At 43.4% G+C, this 17,496-nt stretch overlaps 1 protein-coding gene across 1 annotated transcript in view; it reads right to left on the bottom strand.

The window, feature by feature from the left end:
• Positions 1-11,801, bottom strand: part of MYO5A (myosin VA) — a 182,345-nt gene extending 170,544 nt beyond the window's left edge. The window contains exon 1 of the mRNA XM_082648646.1: positions 11,762-11,801. Coding sequence (XP_082504772.1) covers positions 11,762-11,788 — 27 coding nt within the window. The 5' untranslated portion in view covers positions 11,789-11,801. The remainder of the gene's footprint in view (positions 1-11,761) is intronic.
• Positions 11,802-17,496: the final 5,695 nt, after the last annotated feature.

The following is a 17,496-nucleotide window of genomic DNA, read 5'->3' on the forward strand; positions in this document are numbered from 1 at the left end:
ACCACAATGTTCATTGCAGCTCTATTCACAATTGCCAGGACATGGAAGCAACCTAAGTGTCCATCAACAGATGAATGGATAAAGAAGATGTGGCACATATATACAATGGAATATTACTCAGTCATAAAAGGAAACGAAACTGAATTATCTGTAGTGAGATGGATGGACCTAGAGTCTGTCATACAGAGTGAAGTAAGTCAGAAACACAAATACCGTATGCTAACGCATATATATGGAATCTAAAAAAAAAAAAAATGGTACTGATGAACCTAGTGGCAGCACAGGAATAAAGACGTAGACATAGAGAATGGACTTGAGGACATGGGGTGGGCAAGGGGAAGCTGGGGTAAAGTGAGAGTAGCAGCGACATACATACACTACCAAATGTAAAACAGTTAGCTAGTGGGAAGCAGCAGCATAGCACAGGGAGATCAGCTTGGTGCTTTGCGATGACCTAGAGGGGTGGGATAGGAAGGGTAGGAGGGAGGTTCAAGAGGGAGGTGATATGGGGATATATGTATGCATATGGCTGATTCACTTTGCTGTACAACAGAAACTAACACAGTATTGTGAAGCAATTATACTCCAATAAAGATCTGTAAAAGTAAATAAATAAATTTAAAAAATAAACATAACCAAATAATGATGATGATTAAAAAAATAAAATTAAAATCTTTCTAATTCAATTGTACTTTCTGGCCCAGATTCACCCAAGATCAAGGAGAAACAGTGAATAAGAGCAACAATAAGGAAAACTGTCAGAAAAAGGAAATAGTTTAGATTTCCAAAAGGTTAAGTTTTTGAAATAAACGTATATAGTTCTACTCTTAGAGGATTTTTCAAAGCAGAATAAAGGTACTGGATGGCAGGAAGCATCTCACAGAAGTGGGACATCTGGTCATCCTAGCCCTGAAGCAATGTACATAAAAAGTGCTATTTTTAAAATGAAATAAATGTGAATACCCTACCTTGCATAATTGTAAATGCGAACCCTTGCCAGGGAAATGTGGACTCTATAATTGACTAAAGCTGACTAATCCAAGCAAAGATTTATGTACAATAAATGCTCATCATAGTACATTTCTTATTACAGTGAAAATGCCCAACAGTAAATAAATTATGGTACACCCAGATGATGGAATATTATGCAGCCACTAAAAACATTTTCAGTGAATATTTTATAGGACTTCCTTGGTGGTCAGTGGTTAAGACTCCGCACTCCTAATGCAGGGGGCGCAGGTTCAATCCTTGGTAGGGAACTACAATCCCACATGCTGCATGGCGCAGCCTAAAAAAATTTTTTTCATTTAAAAAAAAAGAATATTCTATAACATAAAAATTATCACAATACATATTAAGCTTAAAAATCATAAAAATTAACATTATGAATATAGATAAAAGACTTGAAGTAAATTAATTGTTGAAAATGATCATCTCTGGATGGCAGTTTTTTTTTAATTTTCTTCCTTTACATGTTTCTTTTTTATTTTTTTAATTTTATTTATTTATTTTCAGCTGTGTTGGGTCTTTGTTGCTGCATGCAGGCTTTCTCTAGTTGTGGCGAGTGGGGGCTACTCTTTGTTGTGGTATGCAGGCTTCTCATTGCGGTGGCTTCTCTTGTGGAGCACAGGCTCTAGGTGCGTGGGCTTAGTAGTTGCAGCATGTGGGCTCAGTAGTTGTGGCTCACGGGCTCTAGAGCGCAGGCTCAGTAGTTGTGGCACACAGGCTTAGTTGCCCTGCGGCATGTGGGATCTTCCCGGACCAGGGCTCAAACCTGTGTCCCCTGCATTGGCAGGCCGATTCTTAACCACTGTGCCACAAGGGAAGCCCCCTTTTTATGTTTCTGTATTCTCCAAATTGTCTACAATATATCATTCCTATAAGCAGAAGAGATATTACTGAAAAGGCAATTTAAAAAAAATTTTTTTTTTTAATTTTTTGGCTGCGTTGGGTCTTCGTTGCTGTGCGTGGGCTTTCTCTAGTTGGGGCGAGCAGGGCTACCCTTCGTTGCGGTGCACGGGCTTCTCACTGTGGTGGCCTCTCTTGTTGTGGAGCATGGGCTCTACAGCGCGGGCTCAGTAGTTGTGGCAAACGGGCCCAGTCGCTCCGCAGCATGTGGGAACTTCCTGGACCAGGGATCGAACCCCTCTCCCCTGCATTGTCAGGTTGACCCTTAACCACTGCGCCACCAGGGAAGTTCCCTGAAAAGGCAATTTTTAAGAAGTTTTTCCAATTAATCTCCATTTTTATTTTTAACTCTTTCCCACTTTTTCTTACCCTAATCTAAGTCTTAAGGTCTAGGGCAGTGGTTCTCAAGCAGGGGCAGGGGGAAGGGGGACTGCTCCCCAGGGAACATTTGGCAGTCTGTAGACAATACAGATTGGCTGTCACAACTAGGGGTGGGGGATGCTACTGGATCTAGCAGATAAAGGTTAGAGATGAGGCTAAATATCCTACAACATGCAGGACAAGCCCCCAGAAAAAAAGAATAGTGCAGAGGTTGAGAAATCTTGGTTAGAATGAAGAAAATGAGCATAAGCAGGAAGATTGGGTTAAAATACAATATTAACTCTAGTGGGTTTAACTTTCCATTTCTAAAATAAGATTTAACAAATACACATTCTGAATTGATGAAAGTTTAGTCCAGGTTTTGACCCAAATTTCTTCTTATTAAGATATACTTTTCCTAATTTTATGGAAAATATCTCTAGCAGTTCTGCTCCCAAACTGAGCATGATGCTTATCGAACTAGAAGATTTTTTTCAGCTTGAGCATAGAGAGACCAAATCTGTTTAAACGTTTTTTAAGTACTGCTATAAAAATGTTTTAAAGTGAGCTCATATCCTTAAGGGAATAGCTGATTATCTATTGTAATCACTCCAGTATGATAAGATGAAAAACTAAGTTCTAACTAGTCTAGTCTAACTAGTCAAAACCAGTCTAACACAGAAGTGTTTGTTTGAAACACATACACACTCACATACACAGAAAATGATTTATGTAAACTCACACAAAATTACTTCTATTTGGTGATGTCAGATTCAGGGAATGGTAACAAAGCAAGAATACAAAGCTTTGAGGAAATGAAGTACCCTCCTCAGTCTAAATTACTAAATAATTCACTCCATAAGAAATTTGGTTATAACAAAGCACAAGAGAGCATTAGGAGTGGGTACATGAACTACAGTCAGTAGTACAGGATCAAGAAGTAGATGACATGGTGGAAAGGAAGAGAGCAAAAAAAAAAGATTAGAACACTGTAGATGAATAATGGATGATCTGAACAGTCAAAAGGGGGAAATAAGAAATTTTGCAACTTATCCTTGGGTGAAAATGGGGTAAGAGAATAATGTTTGCATACAAGGATGTGAAGAAAATAAAGGAAAATAAAATGCTGAGGAAATATGGCAGAAAGAGATCAGAAGGAAAGGTTACATAGGGTTCAGAGCCCCCTAAATAAGACAATAAAAAATACTTTTTAAATCATCTATCTCTGATATGCTTTTTTTGTTTTAGTTGAAGTACAGTTGATTTACAATATTGTGCTAGTTTCAGGTGTACAGCAAAGTGATTCAGTTCTATTTTTTTTCCAGATTATTTTCCATTATAGGTTGTTATAAATATAATTCCCGTGCTATGCAATAAATCCTTGCTGCTTACCTATTTTATATATAGTAGTAGTGTGTATCTGTTAATCCCATACTCCTAATTTACCTGCCCCTCATATGCTTTTATCAACATTTGCACTTGATTCTCCATGGCCTTTTTTTTTTTAATTAAAAATGATTCTCTAGGGGAAAGATATCCAATGTCCTCCTAGTCAAAACCCTCCTATTCATCTTCTCAAAAATCAGCAAAGGAGAGGCAGAACTCAGTCACTTTGTCACTTTTGGTGACTGATTCATAGTGGACATTGTTTGAGGGTAGCTGTTTTGTTCTGTCTCTCTAGCACTATTCCTTCTGATGGGGAACAGCTTTCAGCCACCCTACCAGGTCTGAGTAGGACTATCAGTCAGGATGCCCCATCCTCCCTCTGGCCTCTGAGATGAGCAAGACTGGACTGCTCACGGTCTCCCTCCCACCACCTACTCGGCACACAACCACAAGCAAGGACAACCAGAATTCCTCTACCAGGCTCTCTTCCTCCAGGCCCAGAGCTAGACCATGTGGTCTGCAGGTGCCACTGACCCTGAAAAGAGCTGTCCTGAGGATGAAAGCAATATTAAATAGCAGTCTGACACGAAAGCCAGTGACAGAGAGCCCCAGAGGTACCATGTCAGAGTCTTGAATCTAGCCATGCCTGGGCTTTCAGGGCACCTAAGCAAATAAAATGCTTTTTGGCTTTGAGTTGGGTTTCCATCACTTCCAACTAAAACAGCTCTGGCTGGTAAATTGTTTAACACTGTCAAAGAGAGGTTCGGAAAGTCGGTGTATCAGAACTATGATCCATGAATTAGCCAGACCCTTTCTGTTTATCTACCATATCTTAGCTGATATCATAACTTGAGATAATGAGTTTCATATGTGTAAAACAACGGCTAGAGTAGAAATTCATTTTAAATGACATATTTATTTATTTAAAGAACTAACAAGTATCCTTACTAAACTGGGATTTGATGTTATAAACTTCTAATCTTGGTGTTAAATAAATACTTCACCATTTTCCCACTTCACCTTCATCTTTCTGAAGGGTCTGTCCTTTTAATCTGTCTAGCCTCTTCACTGCCCTGATCATTTTATTTCTCCCATTCTGAAATTCCTTCAGAATGTATTTATCAAGAGGAAACCCAGGACTTCTCTGGTGGCGCAGTGGTTAAGAATCTGCCTGCCAATGCAGGGGACACGGGTTCGAGCCCTGGTCCGGGAAGATCCCACATGCCGTGGAGCAACTAAGCCCATGCGCCACAACTACTGAGCCTGCGCTCTAGAGCCCGCGAGCCACAACTACTGAGCCCATGTGCCACAACTACTGAGCTCATGTGCCACAACTACTACCCGTGTGGCTAGAGCCCGTGCTCCACAACAAGAGAAGCCACCAGAGTGAGAAGCCCACGCACCACAACGAAGAGTAGCCCCCACTAGTCGCAACTAGAGAAAGCCCACGTGCCGCAACGAAGACCCAAAGCAGACAAAAATAAATATACAAAAAAAAAAAAAAGAGGAAACTCCAACCACATACACAGGATTCCTGGCCAGGACAATGCATGTTTTTGTGTGAGTGACTAAAGAGAGACAAAACTTGTCTTTTTTTTATGTCCCATCTCCCTCCAGTCCAGCACTGTGCTCACTTTTTTTTTTTTTAACTTTTTGGCCATGCCGTGTGGCATGTGGGATCTTAGTTCCCCGACCAGGGATCGAACCCCCGCTCCCTGCAGTGGAAGGGCAGAGTCTTAATCATAATCACTGGACCGCCAGGGAAGTCCCTGTGCTCACATTTTTGAACACGGCATGACATCGGGCCAAAGGAGGTAGATAGACGATTTCCATGAACACTTAGGAGTGGATAACGCACTTTTTCCTTGATTTCAACCAAGTTTGCAGCCATTATTTTGAAACTAAAGCATAATTATATCATCCCTAAGTTCTATAATTGGCAAAAAGCCTCTGTGGTACATGGAGATGTTTAAGGCAAATGGCAGCTGGTTAAGGAGACTTTCAACTGAGAAGGGCTTTGAAGCGAAGTGGAGACTGTCTGAGGCATGAAGAAGCCGGGGATAAGTTTCTGCAAAGTTTTAAAATCTCTATCAGCACGAACCCAGATGGACATTACTACCAAGGTAGATGAGGCAGGAGAACTGTTAAAGGGCAGAATTGACTAAAGGGCATTTTAGCACACTAAGGACCTAAGGAAACAAGGCATCAAAAGCAGACACCATTAGTAAAGGTAAGGTGGTAAGTATGTGAAGAAAAGATTAAATAAATCACTTAAACTCCTTTCCAACTATGCTCACTTCCCACTGTCAGTGAAACTCCATGGGAGTCACACCCAAGGTCAAGTCTCTATATTCAGTTATCAATATTCGTTGAGCTAAGGTGGAATCATAACATACACTTTTGAAAACAAACAACTCTTTCCTCTGCCCCAGCGGGCAAGCCAACTCCAGTAAACTCTCTGAATAAGCTGGGGAAGAGAAGGAGCTAAGCACCAACGAACTTTTGAGGGTGATAGAAATGTTCTATATCTTGTTTGTGATGGTGATTACATGACAGAATATATTTATCAAAATTCATTAAACTGTGCACTTAAAATTAGTGATTTTTAAAAATATTTATTTATTTGGCTGCACCAGGTCTTAGTTGTGGCATATGGGATTTTGGTTGTGGTACACGGGATCTAGTTCCCTGACCAGGGATCGAACCCAGGCCCCCTGCATTGGGAGCATGGAGTCTTAACCACTGGACCACCAGGGAAGTCCCAAAATGAGTGAATTTTATTAAATGTAAATTATACCTCAATAAAGTTGATTAGAGAGATACAGAGGCAGGAGCCAGAGGGAAGGGAGAGGACAACCTCCCCAGGTAGACAAATGGAGAAAGTCTGCGAAAACTACTGTAGGACAGGACACGCCTGGTGGGGTGGAGTGGTGTCGCCCACACAATATTTCACCTAGGGCCAGACCTCATTCCATAGATCAGCCAGGAGTTTATACTTCTGATAATACCTCATAGTTCATTAGGAATTACCTAAAGTGGAGACAGATAAATCCAATCCATCCTCTAGTGGGCCATGTGCCCCTAGATTCTCCTGATGGAGGCAAAAGTCATGATAAAGTGAAGAACACAAAAGCTAAATTACCCTCCTCTCCCACAGTCTCCTATAGGAAAGTTATCCCCCCCACTCCACCTCAACCTTTTGGAGGTTTAAGTTAAATCCCCGGAACCCCATTCAGACCTTCCTCCAGTATCCCCTTACTTCAAAAAGCTAAAAGCACCAGGAAGAATTAACCTGTTTATGTGGCAGTAGCAACTCTCATTAAAATTATAACTTTTTTGTAATCTTTTAGCCACTGGGCAATACACCGAACTGTCACACTTCAAGAAACAGTAACAAATTTCAAGAGGAGATCACAACCATTCTGCTTTGCTCAAACAGTCTAAAGAAGTATTTCTGAGCCACTTACAAATTCCAGAGTCAGCAAAAATTCATGATATAATGAGAATTAACTTCCAGTTTCCAAAGCTAGAGCCACTGGTGTTAACTTACACTATTCCCTCTCCTTCTCTTCCTGTATCTACTCCATCACAGAGACCTGTCTCTCACACTTTCTGCCTGCACTTCAATCTACCAGACTTCCATCACTTTCCATTTTGTTTCCTACAACATTTTCCTTGGTCTCCCTGGCTCCCAGCTCTCTTCTCTATTACTCACCCTGTTCATCATGCCTGAAAATGTGCTTACTTGTTTAACCACTCCATTACACCCTGCTTCATTCCTACAAGTGGACTAATCATCCCAAACCATTATTTTCTGTTTCTCTCCTGTTTAAATATTTTTTAATCCATCCAACAAATATTTAATGAACACCTACTATGTGGAAGACATTGTGATAGGCTCTACAGGAGGTAAACAAACCCTGACCAGCATCTCAGGGGGCTTACAGTATTGTGGGAGTGGCTTACATATATACAGATAACTATAATAAGATAGAAATGTGTACAGGTCATTAAGACAGAGAACTGTCAGCTGGATGTCAAGTAAAATCAGAATTGGTAAAGAAGAAGTAGAATATGAGACAAAGAAAAAGCTACAGAGGTTTCCAGCATGAGGGACTAGGAAAATAGCAGAGCCATTAACAGGCCAAAGGACATCAGGAAGAAATACAGATAGAAGGAGCATGACAGGAGATTTAAGAAAAGTGAATGTACTTGCCAAAGCCCAAATCAGGGAACATGATCAGAGATTTCTGTTCTGCTTTAAGAGGCTGGAAGCAGTCTAAGAAATGCAATTTCAACACCAAAATATTAGAATTTCCAGGATTGATGATTTAAAGGGACAATGGCATAGAATATAAAATTGGGACTATCTCAGAAAAAATCTAGTCCATGCAGCTTCAGTAGGTATGAGGAAATATGGTGGGAAAGGAAGATTACAGATATACAATCTACTGGCCTAATAGTTGTTTCATCTAAGGAAAGTGTACTTGGCTTCTGGAGTGAGGGTTTTAGACTGTTTCTGTACTGTTAGAAAATTCAGCATCCTGACATACTATGGGACTCCTAATTAAACTTCAGGTAATCTTGGCCATTCTACAGCATTTATGTGGTACCCATGGTGTCTGGGAACTTCATGTGAGGATGACTAGGATGCCATTTTATTGCTATTGGTGATCCATCCAGGTCTAATTAATAAACCCTGCTCCACAAATGCTGAATCCTTTGAAGGTGCTGAAAGTAGCTACAAGTGATGTCATCATTCAGACACCCACTGGAAAGTCAAGACCAGCAAATATTTTCAAAACCAGAAACAATAAGATGTCACAACCACCTTCAATTCTTTCAGGAACGAGTCAGGTGGATCTAAAAATAAATCAACACACAACTCTGTGATTATACTAAAAACCTTTGAATTGTACATTTTAAATTGGTGAATTGTACATTATGTGAATTATACCTCAATAAAGCTGTTATTTTAACAATCAACAAACATGTTTTAACCAAAATGTTAGTTTCCAGAAATGTTATATCCTAGTAACCCAGCTATTGCCTTTAAAATGTTTATACTGCTTGAAAAATTTACAAAAGAGAAGCCCTGCTAAACTGCTGTGACAAAACCATTATCATTTTAGCTAAAAAGAATAAACTGAATGGTCTTTTGTCTTTCACTGTAATAGGAGCTGATTTCTATCACACATCAAAATCTGCCTTTAAGCTCTGAATGACATTTTGAAAAGGGCACTTTTCAAATTTAACCACTATGTTGAATACCATAATCATGGCATGTCACTATTATATCTTTCCTTGTAGTCTACCCCCAGAACTTCCTTCCCTATAATCCTCTGCAAGGGGAAAATCCTTGTGTTTATATACAATTTTTTTTAATTTTATTTATTTATTTTATTTTTGGCTGCGCTGAGTCTTCGTTGCTGCATGCGGGCTTTCTCTAGTTGTGGTGAGCGGGGACTACTCTTCATTGCAGTGCGTGGGCTTCTCATTGCGGTGGCTTCTCTTGTTGCGGAGCACGGGCTCTAGGTGCACGGGCTTCAGTAGTTGTGGCACACGGGTTCAGTAGTTGTGGCACGTGGGCTCAGCAGTTGTGGCACGTGGGCTCAGTAGTTGTGGCACACGGGCTTAGTTGCTCCACCATGTGGGATCTTCCTAGACCAGGGCTCAAACCTGTGTCCCTTACATTGGTAGGCGGATTCTTAACCACTGCACCACCAGGGAAGTCTAATCCTTGTGTTTAATATCCATTTATATTACCTCTAATGATTTCCCTCGTCCTCTAAAAATCACTACCCAAGCTTTTATCTCTAGAATCATTCCAACCTTCTCATGTCCCAACCTCTTCCCTAACTTCTACAAATAAATACCATACCAGCTGTCTGCCTGCTGCTGAGGTAACAGCAGGTTATTTATGCCCTTGAAGATTCAAAGTGGGCCAAGAATATAAGAAGCAGGCTGTAAACCCTTCGAGGGAAAGGACTGTGTCTTGTTTATATTAGAACCTCTCAACATTAAGCAGAGTACCTGGCACCCAGGAGGTGCTCAATAAATATTTTTGTCCGCCATTAAGCTAAGGTCCATTCACAAAAAGAATGAGCCAACAAACAAACCAAGTAACCAGATTATCCTTAGGTATAAATGCATTTAGGAGAAGGCAACTTAAGCTCAACTTCCCTACTGATGTCTAAACCAGTTTGTCTTTACAATGACTAGAAGGTGAATTTTAAAACAGATTGTGATTATGACCAAAGCCCACCCCAAACCTTACAATTTTAAAAATCACAGGATCTTTTAAATTTTTTCTTGCCAATTATTTTGGGAGAAAAAAGCAGACCCAAAACCCAAGAGCAACGTATTATCCAACCAGTGTCTAGTTAAGCAGCCTACAATTAGTCAGGCAGCTGAAGGATGGACTCCTCGGGCAGTGAAGAATGGGGTCTATACAAAGTAACTAAGGAATATTTACAGACCATATCTCTTCTTGTTAAAATGACTCTGATATTTCTTAGTACCCACCTCATATGTTTATTATGAGGATTAAATGAGTTAATATTTGTAAAGCACTTAAAACTGTACCTGGCACATAGTTAGCTTTATATAAATCTTTGTTTATAAAGTAACTTTGGATCAATTTCCAATTGCATTCAATCATACATTAGGTATCTACAATGCCTAAAGAATTACCAGGTTTAGAGAGAAGTTTCATTGTGCAGTCCTCAAATCTGAAGCTGGAAAGAGAGAGGTCCCAGGAAATGTTTCATGCAAACTCATTTCATGGTTGAAGAAATATACCTCATATTTGTAGAGAAATTCACAGGTTACGAAAAGCATTCCCATGTATTATTGTTTGATCCTCACAACAACAACCTTGTAAGAGATGTAGGGCAGGTATAATTAACTCCATTTACAGATGAGGAAACTAAAGCACAGAGAGGTTAAGTGATTTGCCCAAGGTCACACAGTAAGTGAAAAGGCCCCGGCTAGAATCAAGGGCTAGAATCCAGTTCTCTTGATGGCGGGTCCAGACCTCTTCCTTCTATAACATGCTGCAACTTGAGCCCTGGGCTTACTTGGGTCATATTTGGAAGCAGTGATTCTGAGACCATAAATGTAGACTTGGCCTCAGATGCAAACTCAAAAAGTTAAGGTTAATTCTGTTAACTGGAATTAGAGGTAATTAATAGCTGGCAAAACATCTACCTACACAGGAGTGATAGTATAAAATGCCATGACTACACACAGTCACAAAGGGCACCACACACTGTCTTGAAGGGACAGTTCTCCAAAATATGCCATTCAGAGATTACCAGCCCCAGAGAATACTGCTGTCAGTATAAGAAGGAAAGGCTGCCACTTCCCTTAAACAAAACCCAGAAGGAAAAGGCTCACCCCAGAGGATGGTGAAGACATGGAGCCTAACAAGGCTCTAAGGGATTACATGCAGATTGCAAACTCCCAGCGACAAATGAGTACCGACCACCCCAGTGAATCAGCTCGCATTTATTCGTCTGCATCTTCCCCAGGGGCTCTCCACCCCAGGGTAGCAATCTGAAACCGGGCACCTAAAGGTGAAAATCGACTGGCGACCTTTTGCAAGATTCCATACCTCACAGAAAGGTTGGGTGGCGGTAGAAGTGGCACCGCATACCAACACCAGACGTTATTTTAAGCGCGTGTCCCCAGGGGAGGGACCGACCATCTAATCTGTCAGATCTAGGATCTCCCACCAGCCAGGATTTTTCCTAAAGCAAGACGGAGGGCTGAGCAATCCTGCCCCAGGCTCGCCCTACTAAAGCCACACAGACCCGCTTTCCACTTAGAAACCCGCACTGCTCCCAGGCCAAGAAGGGTGGCAGGGGCCACAGAGGCACCCCGAGGCAGGCCTCCCTCCGCCGCCTTAACCATCAACGCCCGAACAAGGAAGGTGCCTCTGCGGGCGACCGGCGGGCAAGGCAGAGGATTTCAAAATGCTCGGAAAGGGGGTGGTGCCGGAGGGGCCGGACTGGGTCCCCACGCCCCGGCCCCTCCCCGGCCTGACAGCTGGCGGCGCCGGGCCGCGCGGCCCCCTCCCCAAGGCGCGGCTCATGGGGCGCCTTACCTTTGTGTAGAGCTCCGACGCGGCCATGGCGGGCCCCGCGGCGCCGACGCCCCCCGCCTGTGCGGAGGCCGCACCTCTTCTGGGCGGCTGCCCGCGCCGACTAGGAAACGCCGGGGCTGCAGCCGGCAGGGAGCAGGGCAGGGCCAGGCCGGGCGGGCCGCTCCGGGCGGGGCGGGGTGGGGTTGGGTGGGGCGTCTCAGCCGCGGGCGGCCAGTGGGGGCCTCGCCATCACTCCCGGGCTCGCCGCGAGCTGTGTCGCGCGCTCGGCGTGCCCGGGGTCCTCGGGGTCGCCGCCGCTGCCAACCCTACAGCCGGTGATGCTGCTGCCGCTGCCGCCGCCGCCGCCGCCGCCGCCGCCGCCCTCGCCCTGTGCATTGTGGGAGCGGGAGGAGGCTGTGCTCCAGCGCTGCCACCGCGGCTGCTCCGGGTTCTCTCGGGCTCACGCTGCCTCCCATCGGCTGCGGGCACCGGGCATCATCAGCCTGTCAGCCAGCGTCGCCGCTGCCTCCTCCCGCGCTGCCGAGACCCAGAAGCCCGCCCCAGGACACCCACTGGCCGCACACCGCCCCCGGGATGCCCCAGGCCCCAAGCGAGCCCTGGACCGTGCAGAATAGCCCAGCCTCCGAGAGGGGCAGCGATAGCGGTGTCACTCAGGGTGTCCAGGTAAATGGGAGTCTGCAGGCTGCTTTTCCTGTGCTTCCAAACATTGGTAGGGAAAGGATAGGGGGAGAAGCTTCTTGGAAGGCCATGGAATAACCTAGAATTCCAGAAGAGCCTTATTAGCAGTACACGTCTGGGAGTGAGCGAGGACGGATAATCTGAAAGAATCACCAAGGTCACCCTGAACACCTCGGCATCTGCCGTAGGGTCGTTTCGTGAAGCCAGAGCGTAGGGGCCTGTTTTAAGCTACAGAAATTTAAGTGCACCTGGTAACAAGATGCCCCCAGGGGGCGGCCCTAGAGCCTCCTTCTATCCTAGGCCTGCGCCTTCGTAACGGTGCCACTCACCTTCTGCCCCAGCCCTCTTTCTCTATCTAATCGCTGTTATCCTTGCACTTCAAGCCCAAGAATGTGATCTTTCCACCCCACCCTGATGCCGTCTTCACCCTCTACCTCTTCCCCACCCACGCTTTCATTCCAGTTTAGCTAATCTCCATTTTTTCATCCCAGCCTCTTTAGTGTGCTCATCTTTCCTTATTTCTTTGAACTCTAAGTGGTGCCCAGTGCCAGTCATGGGACTCTGGGATGGTTTTTATCAAAACTATCTCTCAAGGCTGGCCCCCTTGGTAGTGTGTGTATCCTGCGTGTATATTTGAAGGAAGATCATTGATGAGGGGGACATTTGAGGCCAGTCCTCACTCCCTGGAACTCAGGCCTCTCCTCCCCTTGCTCACTGCCCACAGTCTCCTCAGACATGCCAGAGGTAATAGCTACAGAGTCCTGCATAATGCTCTGTACCTTCCAATTCTGAAAGTAAATCTCTTTCATCTTTTTGGATACCACCCTTTCTTTAAAAGAGAAAACCTGTGCAGCTATCAGCAGTACACCAGAAAAGGCACTGGATTGAGATTTAAGAGTTTCTTTGTGCCTTGTGTAAGGTGGTAACCACTCTGTTTTCTCACCCTCCAGCTAGTACCTACCTCCTAGGACTGTTGAGAAATGCTGAGTATGCCGATGAAGCGGTGCAGGGTGTATCACCCCAGGGGACGCTGCTTTGGTATATTGACTATCTTGAGTTGGGGGCACTTGCAAAACATCAAATACAAGAAAAATAATGACCTTCCTTCTTTTTCTTAAAAGCAGAAGATGAAATTCCTATATGAAAGATGTCCTCCCTAATATCAGAAGGAAAGTACTGTTCTTATCATCAAGGGGAGAAGTTAAGACCAAGAGAATTCTAAACAAACAGACCTTGTTAAAATAGTTCTTATCTTCCTTTAGCCTCCCCACATTGTTAAGTCACTTGTCCACAATTGCTTCTCTTTGTTCAACCCAATATAAAAGCTAATAAGTTTTGCCATTTATTTGGGTCTTCATTTCCTTATGAAGGCTCCTGTATCATGTAAAACAATATGAATTAGTATGCTTTTCTTGCATTAATCTATTTTTGTCAGTTTAATTTTTAGGCCCAACCAGGGACCCTAGGAGGGTGGAGGAAAACATTTTCTTCCCCTAAACTGAGAAAAAACTAAAAAATTAAAACGGTGTTGTGTTACAGGTGTCAGTGAAGTTTTTTGGTTTGTTTTGTTTTGTTTTCCCTAGTGACAGAGGGAAGAAAAGACACTAGAATTATTCTCTTCTAATACCTGAACACATGCATTCAACCACTCAAATATTTGGCCCATGGTAGGAGGAAGGTAATAAGGATGAGGAAAGGGAGAAGGGTTTTCTGCCCTGGACCTTACGTTATCTCCTTCAGAAGAGCAGACTTAAAAGCTGGAAGAGGGCTTCCCTGGTGGCGCAGTGGTTGGGAGTCCGCTTGCCGATGCAGGGGACGTGGGTTCGTGCCCTGGTCGGGGAGGATCCCACATGCCGCAGAGTGGCTGGGCCCGTGAGCCATGGCCGCTGTGCCTGCGCGTCCGGAGCCTGTGCTGTGCAACAGGAGAGGCCACAGCAGTGAGAGGCCCGCGTACAGCAAAAAAAAAAAGCTGGAAGAAACAACTAGGAAGCCCTGATGGCTGACCTCCCTACCTTAACCATGTATATTCACAGTCCCAAGCACTCTGTCATTGGTAAACTGGGGAAACCAGCAATAGGACCAACTTCTGAGGGTTTAAGATTTCCCCCTCTGAAAAAGTAGCCAGAGTATATTGTATATTATTTTAAATTGATAATGTTTTCAACTATTGCTTTATAAGTGGGAATATTTTCATGTAGGTTGTTTTCCAAATAAAAACAGTGTCCAAGTTATTGTGAACAATCCCTTTCCTCTAAAGTGTTCATGGATATTACTTTTTCCAACAAATATTGAGAGCTACATTGTACCAGAAACTCTTCTACATGTTGAGGATTCGAGAGTAAACAAAACAGATAAAATCCCTGACCCCACGAAGCTTACATTTTAGTCTGGAAGATAGACAATTATAAAGTTAGAAGGTGAAGGTGATAAGTGTATTAATTTGCTAGGGCCACAATAAAGTACCATGACCTGGGTGTTTTAGACAGTAATGTACTAGGTGATCTGGAGGCTAGAAGTCCCAGAACAAGGTGTTGGGAGGGTTAGTTCCTTTTGGGAGCTGGAAGGGGGAATCTGCTCCATGCCTCTCTCCTACATCCTAAAGGTTTGCTAGCAATCTTTGGCGTTCCTTGGCTTCGGCTGCATCACCCCAATCTCTGTCTTCATCCTCACGTGGTGTTCTCCCTGTGTGCATGTGTGCTTCTGTGTCCAAATTTCCCCTTTTTCTAAGGACACAGTCATATTGGATTAGGGTCCACCCTAATCCTTGATCTTAACTTGATCATCTACACAGACCCTATTTCCAAATAAAGTCTCATTCACAGGTAGTGGAGGTTAGGACTTCAACATGTTTTAGGGGGACACAATTCAACACATAACAATGTACAATGGAGAAAAACTAAATAGGGAAGAGAGAGAAAAACTAAAAAGCAATTTTTAGTAGGGTGGTCATTGCTTTATTCAAATTGAAGAAAAAATCTATTGAGGGTCTATCACGTGGTAGCACTGAAGAGAGTAAAGATGGAGATGAATGAAATATGGTCCTTGGCCTGGGGGAGCTCACTGCAAGGAGTGGCTGCAAGGGTAGGAGAAGGGGCAGTCCATGCTGCATGGTCATATAAAGTAGTAATTCTAATTCTGTAAGACTGGCGTAATTCTAGAGGCCAGAGGCAAAGTACTGTGTTACTGGTTATAGTACATTCATTGGCATTTGCGTATCCCAATATTTAACGTTTCGGAGGACTAGCCATGGGCATAGGCGACATTTGGGTGGGAACCCCAAATAGCTCATCAGGAGATCCAAATGATGATATGGAGTTGAGGAGGGGTCATTTATCATTGCAAGATATATAAAGGAACAGCCAGAGGGACCTAGGCTCTGAAGCAGAAAAAGCAGAGTGAAGAAGAGAGGAAGACTGACCTAAAATACTTGAAATTTGGAAGGCAGACAGGTACTCCCGGATCCCCACCCCTTCAATTCCCTAGCTCCAGCCAGTTATCCTCACTCCCTCTCACTTGGGAGCTTAGGCCTAGCCACACTTTATGTCTCCCCAGGCAAGGAGGATAAAAAGGACAGTACTTAATTCAAACGGTGCAATTATTTTTATTCCCAGTACCTATTACTCTAATTCTAGATTCTAATCTTGGGTTTCCTAAAATATCTCTCATCTCTGGCCCTTTGTTCCCAGTTTTCTAGCTTGTGTGCTGACCACCTGCTATTGGAGCAGCCTCTGCACCTAGCTCCTTCTATCAGTTGATTGTTTGTTCTAGATCGTGAAATACTTTCTGCTCGAATCCATAGCACTCATGTGCTTTATACTGCCTCGATCTTCCAGAATTACTGGATTGTAAGTACTTATTAGCTACTCTCATCCCGTACCTCCCGCAACCACTGACACACAGCTCCCTTCCGTGAGGTAGTGGTGGAAGCCCCTCGGTAGTGAAAATGACTTAGAATCAAATGACCTAGATGCTAGTCCCAGTGCTAACCTGGGGCAAGCCTCTTAGCCAATATGAGCCTTGCTTTTTGTTTTTTTTTTTCTTTTGGCCACGCCACAGGGCTTGTTGGATCTCAGTTCCCCGACCAGGGATTGAATCTGGGCCACAGCAGTGAAAACCTGGAATCCTAACTTAGGCCACCAGGGAACTCCCTGTTTTGTCTTTTAATAAATTTTGTTTTAGACAGTTTTAGATTTATAGAAAAACTGCAAAGATATTACAGAGTTTCCATATACCCTGTGCAATGGCCTGAATGTTTATGCCGCCACCCCCAAATTCATACGTTGAAACCCTAACCCTAAGGGAATGATAGTAGGAGGTGGGGCCTTTGGGAGGTGATTAAGTCATGAGGGTGGAGCCCTCATGAATGAGATTAGTGCCTTTTATAAAAGAGACCCCCCAAAGATCTCACACCCCTCTGCCATGTAACGATACAGTGAGAAAACAGTCATGTATGAGGAAGTCAGCTCTCACCAGACACTGAATGTGTTGGCACCTTAATCTTGGGCTTCCTAGCCTCCACAACTGTAAGAAATACATTTCTATTGTTTATAAGCCACCCGGTAGTTTATGGTATTTTTTTACAGCAGCCTGAACAGATTAAAACACCCAGAAATCAGTTTGCCTTATTGGCTTCTTACATTCGTATGGTAGGTTTGTTACAATTACTGAACTGATGTTGATAGAGTATCATTAACTAAAACCTATGTTTATTCAGGTTTCCTTAGTTTTCTTTAGTTTTTACCTCATGTCCTTTTTTGTTCCAGGATCCCTCCAGGATGCCACATTACATTTAGTCATTATGTCTCATTCAGATCTTCTTGGCTGACAGTTTCTCCCTTTCCTAGTTTTTGATGACAAGGATATTTTTCATGAATTTTGAGTAGTACCAGTCATGTATTTTGTAGAATGTCCCTCAGTTGGGATTTGTCTTGATTAGACTGGGGTTATAGGTTTTTGTGAGGAAGACCACAGAGGTAAAATGCTATTTTCACCACATTATATCAAGGGTCATAGTATCAACATGACAACACCGTTGACGTAACATCATGATTGATATC

Source organism: Grampus griseus (genome assembly GCF_964374135.1).
Source record: "Grampus griseus genome assembly, chromosome: 2".
In the NCBI taxonomy this organism is placed as follows: Eukaryota; Metazoa; Chordata; class Mammalia; order Artiodactyla; family Delphinidae; genus Grampus; species Grampus griseus.